Consider the following 24732-nt stretch of genomic DNA (forward strand, 5'->3'; position numbering starts at 1 on the left):
GTAGGTATATTAGGAAGCTAATTCTCACATCCAGTGTTTATATTAAACATTGCTACTTCCTTGTTCTCTTTCGGAGAAACCCTATAGAAAGAATTTCAGATCAGCATCTTTGGGCAGATGAAATTCTCACAGCACCCTGTCGGTAGTTCCCTCCCCTCTTCAACCATAACAGAGGTTAACATCTGTGTTCCCTGCATTCTTAACTTCTCAAACATTTTGTCATCTGTTACCACAACTATTCAGTGACTCAACAATAATGTTCCTAAATGACTGTGAGACCTCGTCTGGATTTTTAATAAACAGTCACATTCTAATGAGGTCTTCATAAAACTGACTAAATATGTTTAGAAATCATTAGCTTAAATTACCGGTGCAAAAATCTCCTTTGGGAGCCCTGCAGATTTGGTTATGAGACTTCTGGCAGATGGATTAGTTCAACCCCATGGCAGCATTTCTTTCTTTCCTTCTTTCTTTTTTTTTTGCATCTCCACACAAACAGCATAAACAGGAATGCCTGGGAATCAAGAGCCTGGATAGAACACTGGCTGTCCCTCAGGTGGGTTCATTAAACAGGGAAGACAATCACAACACATTCCAGCGCCACTTAGCTGCCAGGTGTGTGGCTGTTGGCAGGTGCCAGGGAAACTGACAAGGGTCCCTTCCCAGGAACATGGGCTGAGACGGGATGCACCACGGTGACACGGGAGTCTCGAATAATGACAAGTCCTGGCAGATGTACCGGGACCCCACTGGAGGAGAGCGGAGCATCTCTGTCTTCTACAGCAGGTGCCGTTGACAGGGAAGGCCTCCCAGTGGCTCCGGCACAGGCAATTAAAGCCCCTGATGCCGAGTGCTTGAGGGCAAGGAAGGGTGGAAGCCATCCCCGGTTCTGACTTAATGAATCAGCAGCAAGTCTGTGTAAACAGACACACATCCGTGCAGCTCATGGGTAATTCATGAAGGACGCCCTGTGCGAGGCGCCCATGTTAAGTAGGTGGCCGTTGCCCTTAAAAATCATGTCATTTTGATTTCTTGGATGGTTTGCTGCTGTTGTTTCTACGCACGGAAAGCGGGGAGCTGCTCTAAAGAAATGTGCAGCACTAAACAACAGGAAACAGCCTGGAACAAGGTCGGGGCCTTTCCCCAGAAAGGAGATGACCTCTTGTCAAAACTTCCAAATCCATGGCAGACATTCAAGGATAGATGCCATTAATGTCACTACCAATTGAAGACAACCCCATGAAGGGACTAGAGGCCTCTTTCGGACTCACGCACACCTTCCCCACCATCCTGGTGAGAATTCAGGATTTGTGAAAAACAAAAACTCAACCATTTCTATCTCTTGTAAACCTATGAAAATAGACTTATAAACAAACCACAAACCTAATATTCACCCCCTCCTCCAGCTACATCACATTGCCTGGAGTTTCCATACTGAGCTGTCAAAGCCACTGTCGTAAAACCCAACAGTGAGCACCCCGTACAGGGCAGGTCCAAGGGCCTGATGGAAAGAGGAAGCACTGACTGCCCTATCGAGGCATATCCAGTTGTTATATGTACAGAGCTCCACTACTTGAAATGAAACCTGACTTTCGGAAAAAAAAAATGTACCGTAGTCTTTTGCACACTGTAACTATAATTCTTTAAGATTGTTTATGGGTGGTCTGCCTGTGTGTATGTCTGTGCCTGGTGTTGGTGTCGGGGTGTGGTGGTTATGTGCTGGAAGAGGGTGTCAGATCCTCCTGACTTGCAGTTACAGATGGTTGTAAGCTGCCTTATGAGTGGTTTTTCAACTCTGGTCGTCTGCAAGAGAGAGTGCTCTTAACTGCTGAGCCATCTCCCCAGCTTTTCCTGTAGTGATGAACAGCACATCACGACCAAGATCTTCTTAAGGCTACTGAGTCCAGACAGAGCTCACTTGGGATTTCAATGAGGTAAAAAAGAAATGACACGTGCACAGTTATCCCTAAAGACCTGCTGGAACTCACTACGGCACTGATTATTCACTTTTCAAAATGGTTTATGCCCAGAAATCCTTGAAAGCCAGTTCCGATGTAAATATTTAAAATCTGAGGTGGCTAATCCCTTGAGGAGAAACGCAGCTCTTGTAAAGGCTCCTGAAACCCGGACCACCTCCTGGACTATGGGATGTGGACATTCTGCAAGTATTTCTGGAGTCCGTCCAGAGCCTGGAATGAGGGTGCTGTTCCTTAGAAGGAACGGAAGACCAAGAAAATCCTCGCTCTGTCATGGAAGAGCTCAAGGGCACATTTGGTTGTTCTTTGGCACTACTCAGGAAGCCACACACCGTGTTTATTTACTGAGGATGGGAGAGGACAGACCCACACATATTTACTGAGAATGGGAAGGGACAAAACTGCATCATCCCTTAAATGAGAATGGATTCTGCTGCCATTTCCTGCCCCCATAATACTCAGGAAAATCAGGGTCATTATGTATATCACTGCTGGTCCGAGGTTTGAAATAAAACATTTAAATTAATACCTAATATTTACTGAGTCCTCATGACGGACAAGGACTTCTCTATCTGATGTGGAGAAACTCATGTAATCTATAGCAGAACTCCCCAAAGTTCTGCTATTTGGTCTCCATTTGGTCATGGAGCAAATATTTTATATCCCCAAATTCAAATGTTGGAACCCGACCACCCCTTCCTCATGGTGGCTGTATCTGGAAATGAAGGTCAAGGATAAATGAGGTTAAAAAGGGTGGGGCTCTGATCCAGTAAGATTAGTGTCCATGTAAGAAAAGACCTGGCGAATCACTCTATCCACAGTGCTTCTTGAGATCCCAGGGAGAAGGCAGCCACATGAAAGGCAGGAGGAGCCCTCCCCAGGTTCTGGATCTTGCTGACCTTGAAGTGGACTTGGCAGCCTCTCAGCTCAAGGGACTCTGTCATGGCTGTCTGACCTGATGGATGGGCAAACTCCATCGCATCCTACTTTCTCATGGTAAGAGAGACGCCCCTCTAGGATGCCCACATGACCAGCAACTGCTGGAGCAGGCTCCAAGCCAGCTCATCTGTGCTCCCACTGGCTCCCAGGAGAGACAGAATTGAAAGAAAGAGACATGCTTTATACTTCCAGTACAGAAAATATATCTTTGAAAGATTTTGTGCTTTACATAATGGACCCATATATAACCCTCTCAACTTGCCACTTTGGATAACCTTTGCTGTATAGAAACTTTACATGCTGAAACTTTAAAAAATGCCAACCTTTTTCATAAAGCACTGGGCTTTTGTTGTCCTTGAAACAATCTTCAAAAAGCCCAAAGTCTGAAATATTTTCCTGTGTTGTTTCCAGTACATTTTAAGAGCTGTATTTGTGATATGTAGGTCTTCCACAGTTACTTATTTGGGGTGTTCCATGAGGACGACATCCATTAATTTTTGGTCCCCATGGATAAGCAAATGTCCCAGCTGGGTTGATTGAAAAGCTCACTAATTATCTATCTTTCCACTTAGGCCTGAGTCAACATCTGGGCTCTCTGTTTGGACATATTGGTCCATTTATCTCTTCCTATCAGTTTGTGACACCTATAATTTCCTCTTCTATGGTTTTTTTTTTCTGGGATGGATTTCCAAACTGTCCTATCCTCATAAAGTAAGACAGAAAGCAATCTTTCTTTTCTATTTTTGTAGAATCATTTTATAAAACATAGAAAAGGTATTTGTATTTTATAACTTATAAAATTCAATATAACAAAATTTGAATATTGAGTACCAATAAAGTCCTTCACACTAGTAAATTTTCATGGCTGACTGTTGAAACTCAACTTTTAAATAATTTTTTTTGGTCAGAATTTCATTTTCTTTTGGAACTGGTCTTAGAGAAGACTTTTTTTTCTACAAAATTATCAAATTTACTATAACTCAGTTTATTCTTCTAGCATAAAGCCACCAACCTTTCCTAATATTGGTGAAATCTGGTTTTCTTCCTTTTATTTCTAATCTGTTGACAAATGTTTGTCTATTTCATATAACGAGGTTTGTAATTCTTGATCTTTATTACTATAATTTAATAAATTTCTTGTCTACTTTTCTTAGTTTTCTTTGGTTTTACCCTTGTCCACTTTCTTGAAGTAGATATCCCATCTCTCTTTTTAATGAAGAACATCTAGGAACCTTTTATTTTACTTGCATCCTGTGAGTTTAAACACTCCTATCTCGGGGTGGGGGGGATTGGCTCTAGGGTTCCGAGGGACTCTTCATTTGAACTGCTATAGCTTTTACGTGGAACCGAGGCAATGTCATCTCTAGACGGCTTGCGATACCCAACGCAGTGTAAACTCTACGCCAATGATTGTGTTTGTTTAAAAAACAATAATAAGAAAAAGCACATGCTGAATAGAGATGCCTTTTTGTTTTGGTAGAGGGCATGAAACTACCGTTGATTCAACCCACGGCCGTGGAACTGGAAGCCACGGAGGGTTGACTTTTGGTGTTACCTTTTCAACCTTAGATTAGGTGTTGTCTTGACCAGTGAGTTTAGCAGAGGTTTGTTTTCATGGGATCTAAAGTGAAGATGGAGCAACGAACCTATAATTTGTCCAGGGCATGTGGATGTTTTCTTTTTCTCCCCTCCTTCCTGCCTCCTCCCTGAGTTTGCCTTTTATCTGACCATCTACCCATATAGGTTTGGATTTTATGTTAACCGAAGGCCCCAAGATGCTATCTCTTGGTCTTCCTGACCATCAAGCTCCCTCTCACCAAGATAAACTCAAGGCTCCCTGCCTGCTTTTAGGCACACTGCAATGTCCAAACTTTCCAGTCTCCAGTCTTTAGTGTACTTCAGGTCTGGGGTCATTTTGTTTTCTTAAATGTGAGGTTGCATGTTTCAAACTAGTCTATTTACATACTTATGTGATGTATAATTTATCTAGAATTTCAAGATGTTTGTAGAAGGTAGGGTTATAATCTGCCATCTCTTCTAGAATTTTCAGTATATCCCACATGCTAGGATCTTCTGATACAAAGACTTTCCATCTCTGTGCGTCCTGATACCTTCTGAGAGTCTTAAGAACCACCCCTCCTTTAAGGTTCTTGCTTCAACAACTCAGATGCTAGGAAAAGTAGCATGTCATTGCTAGATAAAAATACCACCTTCCCTAAGAAGTAATGTGTTCTTCATTTGCCTTAAGTATCACTGTGTAATTGAGTCCATTATAAAAGGCAGTTGTACTCTGTACATTTTCTCATCTAAGGTTTGTGCTCTGGAGGTGATCTGATGGCATGCTAACTGCTAAGATTACTGCCACCCATCAGCCTCAGAGTTAAATGATGAAAACCTATAGATAGTCACTAGAGTCAGGGATACAAGACCTTTGGGGGCAGATTATGGTTCCCTTTCCATAGTGTAGGACACTGATGAACATTGAAGCATGGCAACAGGCTTGGGTTTCTAATCCAGAGACAGGTCCTAGCACTGAACAACATTTTCAGAGCCAATACCCCTGACTTACAGAACACCGTCGTGTCTACTATAGCACCCAGAGTCTTGACACCCAACAACCAGTCCTAAGGCTTACAGGTGTTTCTACGTGGTCAATATACCCAGACAACATTAGCTTTTAAATCCTGAGTGCGTTTCCTGTCTGTTGCTATTGCAACAGGTGAAAGCCGCTCACTAAAATCGTATAAGCTACCATGGCAAGCAGCAGGAGAGGCTGGTAGTTATTGTTATTGTTTTGGAGGATACATCAAATGGTCCATGTCTATCGCCCACCCAGCAAGGAGCCAAAGTGTATTTGTAGTGGGTGGGCCAGCTTACCCTTCCCACTTCCACAAGGTTGGTCACCATGATGATACTGGCCGTGTTCTCGTGCCACACCATCCTCCAGAAGTCATAGATGGTCTCCTGCATGGGCCCTGCAGCAGAACAGAACAGAGGCGTCATTTTCCATTGGATCAATGCCAGGACTTCACAGAAACCTGCTCCTCCTCACACACAGACCTTTACTTTTAGCCAGATGCCTCTCCACAGCAGCCATGCAGAACAGAACTCCTGTTACCTACGGCAACAGCCAATGTTTCAACCATGGGCGAGTTTTTTCACGCCTTCCAATATTATCTGCATTTGAGTTCTCTTTACTCCTCTTAAACCACTACCGTGAAAGAAAGTGATTTCTCCATCATTTAGTTATTTATCTCCATAATACTCAAGAGTGAAATTTTAAGAAATGGCTAACATTACTCTTGCTGCTAACAATTGGCAGCTATCCCAGGGAAGCGCTACATAGAATGAAATGAGCCTCTGTAGGAAAGATGGCCTTTCTTGTGTCTAATATTTTTTCTTCTTTGGTGCCATCAGTCAAATTAATCCATTTTCTCTTTCCACATGACTTTCCAGGTGAGAGAGAAGAGTCTGAAGCAGCTGTTGTGCTTCCTGCCGAACAGAATGTGACCAGGCACCTGTTCCCTCACCCCTTGAGATCTCAGCATTGAGAACACTTTCCTGTAGGTTGGCAAAAAAAAAAAAAGTGGGTGGGGTGTGAAGTTGCATGGAGCTGGGATCTGTTTTATAAAATGCCAGTGCTAATATCGCAGGCAGAGAAAGCTGGAATTTAAATGTTCTTTTAACTCAAACTTTTATTTTTTTTACATGCATATAATGTATTTTCATAATATCCACCCTCTCCAATTCTCCTTGGCCAAGAGACTCCTCTCCCATCTCCGTGTCCTATTCCTCTTCCTCATTTAATTTTTAGATAACTGAGTCCAGTTCATACTGCCTGTGTATGCGTGAGCATGGCACTGTCCACCAGAGCCTTAGAAAAACATGCAAAGGCTACCTCAAGCTCATGCGTACTTGAGGCTGTAAAACTGACAGTACACAGAAGGCAAGGGGCAAATGCAAGGAGATGAGAGACGTACAAGCTCGAAGGCTTGGAAAGGTATATTTTCTATGGAGTATCACACAAATGCTCAGACACACTTAGAACTGCCTGCCACCTTATAGCAGATTTTGTGGGTATTTGAACTTGAAGTGTATGTTCGTGTGTGTGTGTGTGAGAGAGAGAGAGGGGGAGACAGACAGACAGACAGATTTGTGACAAATTACTCAGTTACTGTGAGCTTGTGTTGCCCTCTTTAGGCAACTACACGAACATCTTTCAAGGCAACTTTGGGGACCCGTGGAATTAGGACATCTTACAAATGACAAATCAACAGAGGGAAAACAAGGTGTAGTTATTATTACTGATGTTCATCTCCAGACGCAGGTCTCGATGCAGCACAGCGAGGGTTGCCCTCAGCCACCCTGCGCCTCTGGACCAGTTGGCCACTGGCTATGGTAGAGAGACTCTCATTCCATCTGTCCAGCTCCTTCCTCTTGTCCCCTGCCACACATGCTATTGCTTCCTCCCATGCCCTTCAGAGAACAATGCAGCCCTACCCTCCTGTAAAGGCAGAGAGTCAGCTGCACCATGTCTCTGTGACTAATCCTTTTGGGGGTGGGGACACACAGACCACCTCCTGGCAAACTACACTAGCTCTCTTGGCTAGTCCCCTGGCACATTTGTGCCATTCTCCTGCCATAGAGGCTGAAGATTCCGGCGACTTTAATTGCAGGCTACAGATGGGACAGGGAAACATCAGCTTCTATCAATCACCACGTCCCTCGCTTTCATTGTGTATTTAACAGCTTGTTACTTATTCAGTAGGAAAATTCTGCATTGAGTCTATCTCCGAGCAAGCAGTCTTCCCAGCATGAAGAAAGCCCTGGAATGGGGAGGTAGCCTCATTAGGCACACAGGCCTGTGCCACATACTGAAACCTAGAGAAATAGTTCTGATGACCACGACTGCAGTGCAGGAGCCAAGGGTTCTGGCACCCTCCGGCACTCCTATCTTTGCCCCCAGGGGGCTTCCTAAGCATATTTGAGACCATGCCCCTTTGTTGTGTTTTTCAAAGTGCTCCTCCATTAGCCCCTCTCAGCAGCTGACACTCTGTGATTAGTTAACTGAAATCACCCATGGAGGGAATGTGATCCCTGCCTGAGTCTAGTGTGCTCTCTTATAGAATGCCTATTGCACAGCAGCTCCCCGAACAGGTGAGTGAACGTGCGAGGCTGCGTGCACATGAGGAACGTGGATGGTCGGTTCTGGTTTTGACTTCCCTCCTATGACCACCTGTACAAGGCTGAGTACCCATCATCTTTACCTCTTCTAGTTCTGGAAAGGGGCCAGCCTTTAGGGGGCTCATTCCAGACCCTGTGTGGCTATCAGTCAGTCCTCAGGTACCACCTTTGGGCACTGACATTGAACTGTTGCTCCTGATTTCTAGGCAGAGCTTGGTTCCAAGTTTATCTGCCCGAGGCTTTGCTTCCCAACGTAGCTCTCAGCCCACTACCCTAGTTCTCACAGTAAAATCCTACTTGCCAGTCATTTCCCACCGAGCCGTGCTCTGAATCTACCCATGGACAGGCTCTACAAACCAAGAAAGATGTCACAGAACAGGAACCAAAAAGACCACATGGGGTTTGAATTGTTTATAAGCCTAATTTTCATGACATTTAAAATAAGGGGGTTTGTAAGCTCATGAAACGCATTTTCTAACCCCCTTTCACATGAAAGAAGGGGGTTTTTAGGGTAAGGTTTCTAATCTTGTTTTCCACCCTCTCCACCCTTCAACCTGACAACTAATTAAAATTATTAACCGATACCTGGATAAGTGATTGTTCAGATATAAGTATCACCCCCCCCCCAAAAAAAAGAGAAAAGGTCACTAGTAGCTACTGAGTGTGACCTTAGTAGCCCCTGGTGGGTGGGCACTGAAAGACAGCAGCAATCATGAGCCAGCATAGTGAGCCTACAACTGTGCGCTGGGTATACAAAGTTCTCATGGCTCTGAGATGTGGGGGAGCTCCTACTCCTCTGCTCTATACCTCAAGGGTCATGGGGAATTTCTCCAAGCACACAGGAAATTGCTTGTCCCTGATGAGGATTCCAAAACAGCAGACGAAAGGGGAGGGGGTGCTACGAAAGCCTCTCTTAAAGTCTGAACGGGTGTGATTGGCAGCTCAGCACAGGACTTCGACTGCTCTGGCTGAGTTGGAAGCCACTGCGATTTTCTGTGGCAGAACATTTACAGATGTTCACACAATGGGACAGAAGGTGAGGCTCGGCAGTTCTCCTCCCGTGGGGACTATGTCATTTGAAAGGTAAGGTCTGGAAATTTCAGCAACAGCAGACCAGTAATACATTCCATTTCCCTCACAATGGTTGGCATGCACAGAGAAGGGAAGGCGTGGAGGGGCCGCTCACCACCACCCAGCCTTGCAAAGAACGAGGCGCAGGAAGAAAGATGAAATGCAATCAAAAGCCCAAGCAGAAGCACACTCAAGGATGAGCTCTATTGTGTAAGATGAGTTCTCTAGTTCACGGGAGGTGAGGGATATTACAAATTATAATTTCAAACCCTGGTAGGCAACCTGCAACTCGGTTTTTTCACATCTGAATTTCTATACAGCATGCTTTTCTCTTAACTGAAGTCAAGGTCCTCTGAACACTCACAGGGCCTATTTGAGCTCTTAAAAAGCAAGGTATAAACACCAATGCTGTTCCAGCATACACAGAATAAAACTTAACATCTTTTGAGGTGTCTTACTTCCCAGGCGCCGTTTGAAGTACTTTAAGTGTACTATCTCATTAAATTTAAAATTCACCACCCTAGGAAATCAGTTCTATTGTCCCTGCCCTTGGAGCTGCAGTTGGATCACAGACAAGCTCTGGGAAGCACTCTGGGCCACATAGCTTGTGAGCCAGGAAGTTGAGGGAGGTTACCTTTCCTTCACTGCCTTCTCTTAGTCCCTCCTTCCCAAGGCAGGGAGGGTCTCACAGCAGCTGGCCTCCAACTCACCATCCCCCTGTCAGCCAGGCAAGTACGAGAAAGCTCGACTACTCCATGCCAGGGCCTCCTAGAGAATGACTTAGCAAGCAAGCTTCAAGTAGACACGTGTCTACCCTACAGTCGCAAGAGGGAGACAGCAGAAAAACCGTGTTGCCCGCACAGAAAAGCCCTTTGAAAAGTGGTTATACATCAGGTCAGTTTTCACCTCTAACATGTTTGTTGGCCTCCTGCTGAAGCAGAATAATGTTCACCTTCATGAGCACAGCAAGCTGTGGGGTTTCTCTGCCAGCCCTCAGCTCTTCAGAACCACCCAGACACTTCCTGTCTCCCTTTCTTCAGTGCCACCCATCTCCCCCTGATATTTTAGCCTCTACACCTAAAATATCATAGTGGCTTATCCCCCCAGCTCTCTGTGGGTCCTTCAGTATTACCCCCCCACATACCATGAAAACCAGAAAACCTGATCCCGCTAACCTCCTGTCTGCTAACAGATGCAGAGCATAATTCCAGGCCTGTTCTTCCCACAGGCCACTTTGGGGACCCTTCCCTATGTGTCACTCCTTTCACACCTGTTTTAATTTACGAGGCCAGATGTCAGTTCTTCCCTGGGCCACTGTTAAAAGCCCTTAACTGACACAACAAGGTCTCTCATGGGGACGGTCTACGAAGTGGCCCCTGCAGCACAAGCCCAGCCTCAGCCTTCATTTGGAAGCCAGGTGCGTCTGGGACCCAGGAAGGGACACCAGGGAGGCAAGGATGAGCATCACAAGTGCCTTCCCACTTTCCAGAGGTTGGCTGTTGTTTAAGATAGATGCAGTTCTAAGCCTCTCTCACAGCAGGCCCACTGTCAGAACAACCTCCAGCTGAGATATGCAGAGCCCTGGAGAGAGAGAGCTTCCTAAGGCAGTCTGAATGGCCTTTCCAGTATTAATTCCCCAGTGCTTAATGTCTATGTGTGCAGAAAGCTGCCTCTCTGAGAAGCCTGCATTCATAATTGCCTTTCTTGCACTAAACAAGACCTCTGATCATCTCAGTGTAGTTGTGGCATTGCCCAGGAGGAAAACAACTACAGGGGTAAAAAAGATGCAGCTGGATTATTGACCCTAGAAAGACAGGGTGGCCTGCCTTTTCAGAGACCTCGCTGCGAGGGTCAAACTTAGTATTTTGGTGCACTGTGGGATGCCCTGAGTTCAGCACACCCGAAATGGCGGAAGCCGCAATGATTTTCTTTTCAATGGAATCAGAACATCTTACAGTACACCTCAGTTTCTGAGAAGAAGGAAATGGGGCTAAGTCTAAGGATCATCTGAGCCTCTTGCATATCTCAGAGACATGCCAGTGTCTAGAGTAGATGGCAGAAATCCTCTCTCAATGTATAGAGATACATAGAACACGAATAGTGGCTAACAGTAAAAGCACCTCTTGCCACACTTACTCAGAGAAGGAGAGGTTTGGAACTGGAGAGCTGGCTCAGTGTGTAAAAATTACTTGCCCGACAACCTGCATCCAGTCCTCAGAGCCCGTGAAAGAGGCGGTGCGCACCTGTAATCCCAGGAAGAGATAGGGAAACAGAGACAGAAGAACTGGCCAGAAGCCTGTGGGACAGCTAGCTAGCCTGGAGAAGGCAGCACAGGAGAAAGAGCAAGAGAGAACCTGGACAACCAGAGAGAGCAGACTTCCAAAACCTGTCTTCTGGTCCCATGGGTCATCTTTCTCTTTTTTCTCTCTCAAACAAATAATTAAAAATATAGATAAATCAAAGAGAACATGTTATTCATAAATATAGAGAGGGGTGGAGTTTGAAACGTGCTAGGAAACACTGAGACCCTTTAAACGGGTGGAAATCTCTAGCTAGGGAAAGTCCAATACCGGGAGCCCTGAATGTGCGTGACTACTGAAATGCTAGGATGGATTGCTGATGGTGTGACACAGAGGTCACAGAGGTGGTGCAAGGACAGAGGGAAGGGGAGGGGCCCTGAGATGACACGCCTACAGATAATCCAGGATAGTGGCATGGCTGACACTGGCCCACCCTGGGCTTTGGCAGGCCCTCTGGCCACAGGTTTATTTCATCAGAACAGACAACTATGTAAGGTGCAGCATGGCTGTGCAAAGACGCAAGCCTGGGGTTTGTGCATTAATTATAAAGCTCCTGCTACACACATAAAAGTGGCCCTAAAATTTTGATCCATTATTGGTATCATTGCTGTTGGCGATAAACTAAAATAGGTATTATAAAGTCAGTTGCTCAACAGTCAGAGAATTCGACATCCCTTCAGTGGCTTCCAAGAAAGCTTTTTATTACAAAACTTTATGTGACTTTTCAGTACGATACTGCCATAACACTCAGACTCATAATTTCATATGTAGTAGCTTTTCATTTCTGCAGAAGCCAAACGTGGAAGGTAAAATGTGGCACTTTGCCTTATGGACTGATGTGATAACGGTGACACGGAACACAGCTGGCTTCCGCATTAATAACCCTTAACATCACTTATTTGATATATGCGTTTGCTCTCCCCTGAGGCTACTTGTGGCAAAATGTAGAATTTTATGAATAATCTTTGGTTTCGGCTGCAGACTAGAAAAAGCAGAACCGAGATGTCTGGGTACAGGGGGCATGATTTGCTCATTTTCCAAATGTGAAGACTCTCGCGAGAAAATGACTAAGGGAAACAAAGAAAGCCCACTAATGAGCCAGAGGCAAATGCACAGTTATTCTATGATGGGGCAAACTGGAGGAGTAGTTTATTTAACCAGAGTTTGAAAAGGCGCATGCTGCATGACAAAAATGCCCATTTCTAAGCTCAGCCTAAGCAAACCTCCTCCACATCTAGATTACAGGGTTCGGATTGTCCAGCAGTCCCCTGGAATTTTAATTGGTGAGTGTAAAAAACGAGGAACTTGGCATCAAGGCTACAATAAAAGAAGCTTTTTTAGAAGTAGTGTCAGAAGCCATGCGGCAGATAATGGGGTTAGGCGGTGTTTCCACTTTGTAAATTCCCAGGGTTTCCACGCCATGGCTAACCCCTGCTCTCCCTGCAGGGCGAGTCCTACCTGCCGGCTCACTGACCAGCAGGTGCATGGCTGCACTTCCTGCAGAGGTCACTCTCACACCTGAGGCTCAGCCACACTTCCTTCCTGCTGCACCTTTCAATCATTTCCCTCTACAACACTGACCTCATGATAATGGGACCATTTCATCCACGTTCCTCCCTCCAGGCTGAGGTGCAGCATGAAAGGACTCATGCTTTTCTCTTACTAGTTTCAAGGATTATTTGTTTGTGGGTGTAACATGAACGGCCACACACATGTATGCACATACACGCATACATACATACACACATACATACATACACACACACACATACATACATACATACCATGAACACATGAAACTGACTCAACAGTGACAGGCTAAATTGGATTTAATTACAGGTAAGCTATAAATTTATATAAGCCACACACACATACATATACATACATACATATCCTCAGAAACTTCTGTCCATAATTTCAGTTACAACTCTTCAACACATTTTAGCTTAATAACTCGGTTTTCACTCCCTTCATTTTTTCAATTAAAAGTAATTAGGAAAATACTTTCAAATACAAAAGTCTGAAGAACTATACTATATGTCTTTTTGCTATGTGTGTGCATGTACATACTTTTGTGTGTGTGTGTGCGTTTGTGGATAGCTGTGGGCATGACATGTGTGGAGATAAGAGGACATCCTCACGTGTCCTCCGGTGCCTTCTACCTTTTGCTTAAGACAAGGTCTCTGACTGGCCTGGCTCTACCATATAGGCCAGCCTCGGTGGCCCAGAAGCTGCAGGGGATGGCCTGTTTCTGCCTCCCGTATCACCACCGCTGGGACCGCAGGCACATGCCTCCTTGACCATGTTTTTATGTGAAATCTGGGGATCTGAATTCAGGTCCTCATGCTTGCAAGGCCAGCACTCAACCTACTGAGCCGTCTCTCTAGCTCCGTATTTCTCTTAATAAAGGTACATTCAGCTGTCGGCCACAGCCTTCTAAGATACATTAATTCTAGTCTTTACTTCCCCATTTTAAAAGGGTATTATGGTCTAACATCAGGTCCCTTAAGTTTATCTCTCTACAATCGGTCATTGTTATAATTCCTTTCTTCTCTCATTTTACACATTCTCATTCCTCTGTTTTTCTTGAATTTATCTTTACTAGAAATAAAGTGCATTCATTTCTATACTATTACTAACCTCATCTTAAGCCCCAGAAAAAGTAAAACAGAGGAAGAAAAATTTAAGAATAAATTGAGTTTCTGAATATTACTAATTCTTTGCCCACCTGGAACCCCAACATCATTATACAAGAAAATGAAATAGTAACTTTGATGTCTAAGCTTATCATGCTTTTGGGGGCAGGGAAAGATGCAGAGGATGTCTTTGGTTTTATTTGTTGATAAATACTGCGTATGTGTTTTGTGTGTGAGAGCACGGGTATGGGTACGGTTTCAAACATTTTTTTCCACCTTTTAAACCTGAAAACAATGTTGCTTCCAGTTTGTGATGAAGTTAATTGTCTATGTAACTCAAATTTACCTTTGTTCAAAAGTTTGCAGTGACGACGACCATTGTACTTTGAAGGGAGTATAGGGTGTGGTGAAACACGGTGGTTCCCTTTGGTAGGTCCTGTGCAGAGTGAACTGCTTCACGATGATTATGTGGCTGTGTTTGGGACAAAGGCCTGAATCATCTCTGCCACTGGGAGATGTGTGTTCAGGACTGGCAGCATCATGAGTGTGGGTAGAGAGGTAGCTAATGCTGACTGAAAGGCCTCTGGCAGGGCTGGCTTCCAAGCCACACCCTCTAACTCCCTCTACAGCCGACGCTGTAAGTAACCATTTTCCTCTAAGACTTTTTGGGTGAAGACTGTCTTGGACCAGTTACTGACACAAAGTATGCCTGCATTCAGAAGGAATGTTAGGGCCAGCATTCCAAGATCTGATTGTATAAGCAAAGTGTAGCTACGAGTGAGATCAATGATGGAGAAAAGCTCACCCAACTTGGCACTGCAATGTCTGGGAGCATTTCTGGAAGCCCCATCTACAGGGATCGTTATTTGGCTGTGCTCTCTGTAGGCTTCACTCAGCACTGTTCCAGAATCATGCCTCCACAGCAGCTGAACAAACTCTTTCAGCTGGAAGTGGTACCCCTGTGACTGGGAAGGCAGAGGCTCCTAAGGTGCTTGATGTGGAAGGCAGCTTGATAAAGGCAGACAAAGCAAGTCTGAGACCAGCAGGTACAGATCAAAGCCCCTGATGAGCAGCCGCAACACAGGAAAGGCTCAAAGGCATGGCGGATTGTGGAGAGCAACAACCCGTCCACAAGTCAGAGCCACTCATGGCTTCTGCGGGGCTGTTTGGTCCCTGATCCCTGGCACAGGTTGCATGCCATGTGCATGGGAAACTGGGAGGAGGCACTGGACAAGGTGCCTACGGCACAGAAGGGTGGAGGAACACGACAGATGCCCACTACCCAAAAGCCTCCCACTGGCTGTGGCCCAGAGAATTCATCAGTGTTCAAAGAGACGTCTCAGAAGCCGAGTCCAGGTACTTGTGCAGGCTGCTCAAAGGGGAGGAGAGGAAAAGCAATTAAGGGGAGAAAGAAGAATAGAAGCTCTCAGAGTGGAGTGGCTTGGCAACCCAGAGGACCTGGCTGTCTTCTGTCACAGAGAACAGTGGAGGGAAAAAACCTGAATTCTCATGCTTCAGGGGCTACTGCCAAAGGGATAGAGGCTTTCATTACTCTCCATCCCCTTTAATTAAGCTTCCCTCTGTACACAAGTGGGATCCTCTTTTATTTAACAAAAAAGAGAATCAATCTAATAAATGAATAAAATAGAGATAAATTGGCTCCCTAGACAAAGCTGAGGGCAGGTGCTCGGAAACATTCTGCAGGCAGTGGAGAGCCTAGCATTAGGAAGTTTCCAGCAGTGAATTTTAAAGAAAAGCCAAGAAACAGAGGAAACTGAATCAGCATTCATTAAAAACAAACACAAACACAAAACCAAAAACAAAAAAGCCAATAAATGGGGCAGACAAACTGTCTAAGGAAGTACTGGATCGTCCAACAAACCGTCAAAGGAGCCATCACGCTACCATCTGAAGGTAAACCCCAGGCTGCCATGCCGGGGTCACTGGTGACTTTGTGACCCTGTGCTGACCCCAGTCTTTGGTAGAGGTACAAAGCTGGTCAGTTAGCTTTGGATGGCCTGGTCTTTCAAAGGAACGGCTCAGCTCTGCAACAGCCTTTGGTGTTGAGGCCTGAGAAAGTCGGATGTATGGAAGATAGATGAGAATTACATTGTAACCCTTCCCTTTCAAACCCTTCTCTTTTTTTGGCCTGACCTGGCCAAAAAAAAAAAAAGAGGTGACCTGAAGTATCTATGCATTTAATCCCCTGCTGAACAAAATGTCCCTTAGGAGAGCAGGTGTGACATATGGCATTGATTGTCTTCTCAGCCGAGCACTGCACACATCCGTCCGTCAGTCCACACGGTTGGTGGCATGCATGATTCAGGTCCACGGTAGGGATAAAGGTCACTCAACTACATTTCTTTCTCAAGTTCCAACTCTTCTACTAAGAAATCTCTAAAAATCAATGAGGATAGACTGGGAGATTAAACAGTTTTTTTTCCCAAGTCTAAAGCTTTATCTTTTTGTCTTTTTAATTTTAAATGAAGTGTACACCTAAATTCTTCTTAAAGATTTAAACAGTCTTTGGAGTGATGGTTTCAGATTCAGTGTGTAAAAGAAATCATGTAAGGGTCATCTTTTTGTGTATGGCTGACTTCATATATTACATAAACATACACACACAGATAATATTTTTAAAAATCCATCCATTCATTGATGGACGCATTAGTTTCCTTCCTTGGCATTATGAGTGATGCTGTAATGAACATAGATTGTGTTCCAATTAGCTGTAGGATAAGATATTTAATATCTTTCCCACAAAAGAATAATAAAATCTGGGATGATGGACAGACTAATTACCCTTGTATGATTACTCTACAATGAATATGTGGATTGAAACACTATATTCCATAAACAAATCAAAATAAAGTACAAAGAAAATTAAAAACTAAAAACAAATAAAGACCATTTAGGCATGATTATCAACTGTCTTTACATTATTCTGTATGAATTAAGATCCATTATTTCTGGAAGGACACAGTTGGCTGGGGCATCATCCCATTGTCTACTGCCTTCCTTTCTAGTCTAACGTGTCCTTAAGTGTTATCAGTGCACGTTGTTAGGAATACAGGCCTGAATGACATCAACGAATCCCATCACCGAGACTGCTCATTCTAAGAATGTCATGGACAAGTGCAAGGTGCAGCCTGCCTCCAACTGATGTGGATTGAACCCTCTGGTGATCACTGTACAGAAAACACAAAATTTTTGTTTTCAAAGCCCTGTCCTCTTTAACGTTGGAAGTTGAAGAGTGCTCCACTTGTTTGTAAACGAGTCTCAAATGGGACATAACAAATGAACCCATAACAAGGGTTGCAACTGGCTGCCAATGCAGGAACCGCTCAGCCAGGAAAACAAGGGCGCTGGTTGCAGAGAAGTTAGGGGTGAAGAGCGAGGCACACGGGCACTGGGGCAGAGAAACAGAAGCTGTGTGCTGAGGGCCGAGATTCCGATGAAATAAAACAGTTCTTTCAGGTCCACTGGGAAATAATTTCAAGTGGTCGCCTCCATCTGGAGGCCAGGATGTGGGAAGAAATGCTCCTTACAGACTGTGGAGTGGGCACTGGAGCCCCGAGAACTCTCCACTTCCAGAATGGTTGCCCCGGAGAGCAGAGCGAGCCCTTCATGGCTTTGTGTTCTCTACTCCTGAGGCCTGGGGTGGGGTCTGAGCTGGGACAGTATCAACCGACTCATCTTCCTGGAACACAGAGAGCATGTGCGAGAGATGCTCAAGGAAACCTGATTCACAGGAGCAGTTCCCTGATTCACAGGAAGCTCACTCTAATTTCTATCACGTTCACTGTGAGGTTTGCCCCCTGGATGCGAATCTCTGGAGCCAAAACTCTTCAGGTTTCTCCCTTTCAAATTCTGACAAAGGATGACGATCAAAACTAACTCAGTAAGACGCACTTTGTGGAGGGGAAGGGGCTGCACGTCTAAACAGGCGCAGTACTAAGTAGTGTCACAAGACGAGCCGTTTCTAAAGCTATAACTAAGAAAAGTGTTCTGTGGAACAGGGGCTGGGCAGCCCTTATCTGAAGAAAGAGACGACAGGTCCCTGGAGTTATGACAGTTATGCATTACCAGGGCAGAGGCCTTGTGGGACCAGCATGGCTTCTTTCCACCTGGGTGAGTACTCACTACACGGTCAGGTTGTGGCTTCCGGTTCATTCCTCTGTGCATTTGCGCGCTCACTCGTTCTTGTATTTCTACTAAGGCTCCGCCTGGTGTGGGCTGTTGGCTGATGGTACTGTTCACTGAATCAGTGAGTGAGCCCCGCCACTCCTAATGTCCTGGTTCTGAAACAACCTGCTGCCACCTTCTCTCTTCATCCGGGCTGCAGGGGTAGAACGCTCCAGCCAGGCTGTTCCCAGCGTTGCCTGGCAGGCACAGAAAGTTCCACCTCATGTCAGTTTTCTAGATCCACCTGCGTGTCGTCTGCTGGCATGGCTGTACGTCATCCAACATGAAGGTCAGCATCAAAGCCTCTGACAATAAGGCCAATATGGAGAAGGGCAAGGAGTCACAGTGTCTGTCTGGATGGTATCCGCCCCAGGGCAGCGGTCTCTGAGGATCATGCCAAGGCTTCTTAAAAATGTCCAGTTCAGGTTTCTCCCCACGGGAGAAAGTGAATGTTCGGTCTCTAAATTTTACTGAAGAGCGCTACATTTTAGTTATCCGATGAGTGAAGCGTGCCCCCTGTGGGTTCAGTGCCTTGCCAAGGCCAGTGCAGGGGGGGGGGATGATTTTGAGTTTTTATGGTGTCTATTAGTCTCTAGATGCCACGACACCCACCTTCCTAACCACAAAGCTGTGCTCTCTTGAGAGTAAGCAGTGGCTCACAGGTATATGCCAGTCGCAGGGATGACTTTTATCCTCCCCCTGTGGAATTCAGGCAGTCGGGGACTGTTTTGTTTCCTGTGCTTGGCTTCCTTGCCTATAATCTTGGACGCTGTTGGAGCCTACCTCCATACTCAGGGCAAACAAATGATGAGCTGTGTACATGAGCGGAGAACATGGCGGCACAGAGGACTCTATGCCGAGGGCTAGTCACCAAACACTGGATGAGCTCAGACAACTTCTGTGACAGCATAAGATTTGAACCCAGACCTTTTGACTATGGTGTGTATCTCCAAAATAGCTCGTTTTAAAGAAATAAATGCTAATCTTGGGACCTTTTCATCTACTTTTTTATCATTGAGTCTTTTTGTATTATAAATGCTTAAATTTTGGGAAAATCAGCAGCCATGAACTTTGGGGAACAAATGTAACACAGGAACACCAAGCAAGAAAACCCCCAAAAGAGAACAACAAAAGCCCAGACCCTAAATGACCATGGTTCATAATATGAATCTAGAATCTTTCAGCTTCAAGTTAATTTGACTTAATCTTAATAATAGTTTCCTCAACTTATAATGGTAAAAAAGTTGGTGCCTAAGACAATTTTAATTAAGAGACATTAATTAAGAGATTATATCATAGAAAACTTGCTTTTTAAGTTGTGCTGTCCTGAGAAGCATTATCAGCTGGAAGTGAGGCTCAAGACTCCAAGTTCGCTTAACTATATGGTTTTGGAGGATGAGTGTGTAGTGTAGGCCTGAGAGTGTCAAGTTCTCCTTCTACGGGAGGCCATGAGTGCACTCTGGAAAAGGGCTTGTTTGGCGTGAGGAGGTACTGTGTGCAGCTGGACAGGAGGGGTGACTTCTGAGTAGGGATGACAAGTGCCCTGCATTGAGCTACAGTGTCAACTCTGGGAGAATGGCTTCCACAATGCTAAATGACTCTATGGCAACAGCTGACTGGCTGGTAAGGATTCACAATGCTCCCAACACAAATGGAGAATATCCAAGGTGATGGCTATACCAGTCATCCCGACATGCTCATCATACACTGCAAATACATATATATGTATACATATGTATGTATATATATATAATGTTTATTAAAATGTCATGCAGTATGAAAGTATGCACAATTATGTGTCAATTAAAAACAGACACACATAAATAAAAAAGACAAAAATATAGATGTAACAATGAAAATTAAAACAATGAGAGAGAGAAAGGAAAAGGAAGAGGGGAAGAGGAAAAAGGGGAGGGAGAAGGCAGGACAGTGCTCACAAACCACATTCACCACAACAGAAACCACCTGCAAATTTTGAGGCTGCCTTGCACTGTCTTTCCCTAAAAGCTAAAGTAACTCCTAAAGTCGTTGTTTTTTTGTTTGTTTGTTTGTTTGTTTTAATGCAGCTCTCCTATTTTATACATTGGAAGTAGGAACAGGATAGGAGTCTTTCACAGAGGACCTCTGAAAGACTCTACCCATCAGGGTATTGAGGAGGTACTGAGACTCAAGCCAAACTTTAGGCAGAGTGCAGGAAACCTTATGGAAGAAGAAGGAGATAGAAAGACCTGGAGGGGACAGAACTCCACAAGGAGACCATCAGAGCCAAAAAACCTGGGACCAGGGGGTTCTGCAGAGCCCGATACTCTAATCAAGGACCATGCATGGGGAGGACCTAGAACCCCTGCTCAGAGGATGCCTATAGGCTGCTCAGTTTCTAAGCAGATTACCTAGTAAGGGGAACAGGGACTGTCTCTGACATAAACTCAGTGGCTGGCTCTTTGATTACTCCCCCTGGGGGGGGGCAGCCTTGCCAAGCCACAGAGGAAGATGATACAGCCAGTCCTGATGAGACTTGATAGGCTAGGGTCAGACAAATGGGGAGAAGTCCTCCCCTATCAGCAGGCTAGGAAAGGGGCATAGGAGGAGAAGAGGGATGGTGGGCAGGACTGGGAGGAGATGAGGGAGGGGGCTACAGTTGGGATACAAAGTGAATAAATAATAATAAACAAATAAATAAATAAATTAAAAAATGCAGCTAAACAGTAAAGCAGCTAAAAACAAAGCCGTTTTGTGGAGATCCCCCTGGCTGCCCATCAGAAAGCCAGCAGGCACTCTGCCCCAGCACAGCGAGGGAGTGCTCCTTACTGTGCTCCATCCCAGCTGCTGCCCTGTCCCTGGGCTGCACAGTGACTGTAAAATGTCATAAGCTCTGAGCTACCCTAGCTCTGAGCTACCCTAGCTCTGTGCTTACCCAGCTATTGGCAAACTCTTCTTTGGCCCCTTGCTTTGAGTTAGGTGGTTGAAATCCCTTCTGTCTCCAGCTCTGGGCAGGCAGGGACAGAAACTACTTCCTGTCCTATGCTCCTCCGACTTGCTGAGTCATCAGTCTCACACGTTACAAACTGTATGACTGTGTCAGTCAGATGCAGTCATGTTCATACTGGACCATCAGTCTATTGACTTCTGTACAGAAAAGAATTCAACAGGGCGGACAGGAATAACATACTGAAAACTGACAGTTCTAGTTTGAATTAGATCCTTTCAGTCTTCAGAAATGCTACCACTATCATTAAGGTCAAAGCCAGATGTTGGCTGAAAATCAGTACTGATGGGTCTGGGCGGTCATGAGGGGAGAGATGCTCGTGCATGCATTCACGACATGTCTTGTGTAGGTGAAAATCTATATTATAACCTCTTGGGAATAAAACAGGTTGTCAGGGAATGAGCCTAGGCATGCAGCTTCATTGCTTTGAGTAAATTTCTTCCAGAATTATTCAGTGCCAAAGACTGGGAGAACACAGAGTAAAGACTTGCATCTATCATTAGCTCTTGCTGCCTATTTTGCTGGCTTCTTAGAATGAAGCGGGATTTTGTGGCTTTTTAAAACTAGGGCGGGTGGTCCATGGATACGCTCAGCTGCTCACGCCAGCGACTAGACAGTTGGCTCTCTTTATTTCTGGCCATCTGTGGCCACTGGCTAGATGACGCTTGTGATGTACAATAGAAAGGAGAATCTAGCTTTCTAACCTCAGCATCCTGGCCTTAAGATATAACACCACTGCCACCAGTACTACCGGGGTGGGGAGCTGCGGTGCGGCCCACTCTGCACTGAGGCAAGGCTTCCGAGGTCTGGCCACAGGGCACTGGGCATGGTCTTCTCTGGGAAGGTTAGCTCTTACCTGCCAGTCTTTAGCTATCTGGATGGTCTGTTCATTAACACCCGGCAGTCCGAAGGCTGCAGAGGAAGCTGCCAGGCACGGAAGCATCATTGCAACTCATTCTGCACAAAGCGGTTTTGCAAGTGTTATTTTTCCTTCCTAGTCATCTCCCTTGGGTGGGGAGAAAAATCAACTGGGGAAAGCCAGAAAGGACAGTGCATAGAGCTGGCTATTTAGTCACAGAAATCTTGAAAATTCCAAAGAGATTTAATTACATGATGTTTATGCCACCTGTGAAAGCATGGGGGCACCAACCAAGTTGTTGCGTAGATGAGCTGGGGGGGGGGATTTTGGACATTGAACAACCGAAGTTCCACATGCATTATAAACCATGGCCAATTCCATCCTCAATGCTTTAAATCAGCTGCTGACACCTGCTTCAGAACACCTGGAAAGCCATTCTTACAGGGAGGGCAAGGCCGTACGGTCTTTAATTTGGCTACACCCAGAAATTTTCACACCCAGCACCATCCAGCAACACCACGCAGAGAGTGGCCAGATGGAGTTGCTTATGTGAGGATTGGCTAAACTTGCTTCCCTGTTTCCATTCTTGATGGCTACATTTCAAGTGCAATCATCCTTGCTGTCCCTGGATGCTGACCATTTGCTGTTTGGAAGCCCCCCTCCCCCAGTACTCAGATATACATGGCCACCTCACAGCTGCCCCCTAAAGTCAACTTCTAGTATGACTGTGGCTCCTCAGCAGAGGCTCACACAGTTCTGTGGACAGACAGGCGTCAGGACATACTTATTAAAGGGCATTTTTCTCCCCCATCTCACTTTATATACAAATGGAAAATATAGGATACATTCTTGCAGATGTCAAGACTAGTTCCAAAAGCATTCGGACTGAATTCAATAGTGAATCAGTGAGCCCATCTCTTTAATGATCTGAATAAGTGATTACACACCAAAACTTCTGCTAAGAAAATGTGTCAGTGGCTAAGGACGCTGTACATTGCACACAAAATATCTTCATGAGGGCGTGGGTGATAGGTCTGAAGTAATCAAGACTAGCAAACAACAAAGTACAGGTATGAGAGCTGAACTAAACTTACCTTGGGTTGCGATATAATGATTGGGTCGATGATAGCCCTAAAAATAAACAAGAAATATTTGATAAATTTTAAAGTCAGCAGGTAGCACAGAAGTCACATGCTGAGTCTGTGGAAAGGCCTGTGCATCCAAATGCCAATGTCTGTGTCACTTGAGGGCTCAACTGCTGGACACAGGATCGTTGAGTTTGTCTTGCTAAGTGAAGCTGCATCAAATACAACCCGGGTGGTGTGCAGGAAGGGCAAGGAACTTCATTATACACTGGCTATGAGATGATGGATCAGCAGCAGATGCTATCAATTTATGGATTCTCTGAACTAAAATGACCAGGCCTCTTATTAAGGTGTGAATGGCTGGAAACGTGCAATAGAATCTGGTTTGCATTTGGGATGTTGCTGGCAATGTGCCAAGGACTTAACACATGTTCTGTTCTATCAATACAGACAGTTTCATCAATAGCAGCACTCAGAACCACTATCAAACACTTGCTCCTAAGAGGTTATGTAAGACCCCTTCTTTTCATCATCACCCTATAGGAAGCAGGAAAGATTAAAGTGGGGCCAAAGAAAGTAGGAGGCAAAGATGTCATAAGAGACGTATCTGAAAAAGATAAAAGTCAATTCAGAGAAAATTACATCCAGTAACATACTGCATCGTCTTGGATCTTAATGCATTTCTGTCCCTGGAGATTACCCTAAATACTGTTCCCAAAGATAACTGGAAAACAGAAAAAAAAATTTGGAGAGAAAACACACATTTCTCAGACACAAATGCCTGCCTGGTAGATTATTTTTGCTCTCGAGTCAACATCAATGAGTAAGGAAGGTAGAAGTTCTGTTATGCAATTGATTTACCTCACATCTGAAAAGACAGAATTGTGACCAATATTATATAGAATTCTTTAGAGAGTTACTCATTTGTTAGCTGTAAAGAGCAGTGAGTTCCTCCTCATCCTGCAAGTCTAATACCTTAGGAAGTGTCCAGGAGACAGGAAGGATACAGTTCATGAACTGAGCTAGCCCATGCTGTCCCAGGATGGCCCTTGCTACTAACTATCTTAGTCATTTTTCAGTCCTCATCTGTTTCACTTATTAGCTGAACATCCCCTTAAAATCCTTGGGTGGTTGGTTTGTCAAATTTATACAAACCTGGGCATATCCGAGAAGTGGAGACTCAACTGAAAAATGCCTCTAATATTAGCCTTGTAGACAAGTCTGTAGGGCATTTTCTTGATTAATGATTGATGTGAGAGGGAATATGGCGAGATACTTTGGGAATAGACTCTAAACACAAAAGTCATTTGTGTTTCATGTATACCTTGGACACACAGCCTAAGGGCAATCTGTATAATAATTTAAGTCTGCATGAAACAAAGTTGGGTAAGCTCGGTCTCTGGAAGTGCTAATTGACTGAAAAAAACCTGGCCCAGAAGAGCACGTCTTTGGGAATGGCTCAGAAGCCAAATCTGCTCATGGAGGCTTGAGCCTTGCAGGGTAGCCTGGAT

General features: G+C 44.9%; 1 protein-coding gene across 3 annotated transcripts in view; it reads right to left on the reverse strand.

The window, feature by feature from the left end:
* Positions 1-24732, reverse strand: part of Ptprm (protein tyrosine phosphatase receptor type M) — a 676296-nt gene that overhangs the window by 49169 nt on the left and 602395 nt on the right. For all 3 annotated transcript variants that reach the window (XM_055610111.1, XM_055610108.1, XM_055610112.1), the window contains 2 exons: positions 23231-23267; positions 5793-5890 (listed from right to left, as the gene is read on the reverse strand). In XM_055610111.1, the coding sequence (XP_055466086.1) occupies positions 5793-5890; positions 23231-23267 (135 nt within the window). The remainder of the gene's footprint in view (positions 1-5792; positions 5891-23230; positions 23268-24732) is intronic.

This window comes from Psammomys obesus, unplaced genomic scaffold (genome assembly GCF_907164565.1).
Source record: "Psammomys obesus unplaced genomic scaffold, mPsaObe1.curated_primary_1811, whole genome shotgun sequence".
Taxonomy (NCBI): domain Eukaryota; kingdom Metazoa; phylum Chordata; class Mammalia; order Rodentia; family Muridae; genus Psammomys; species Psammomys obesus.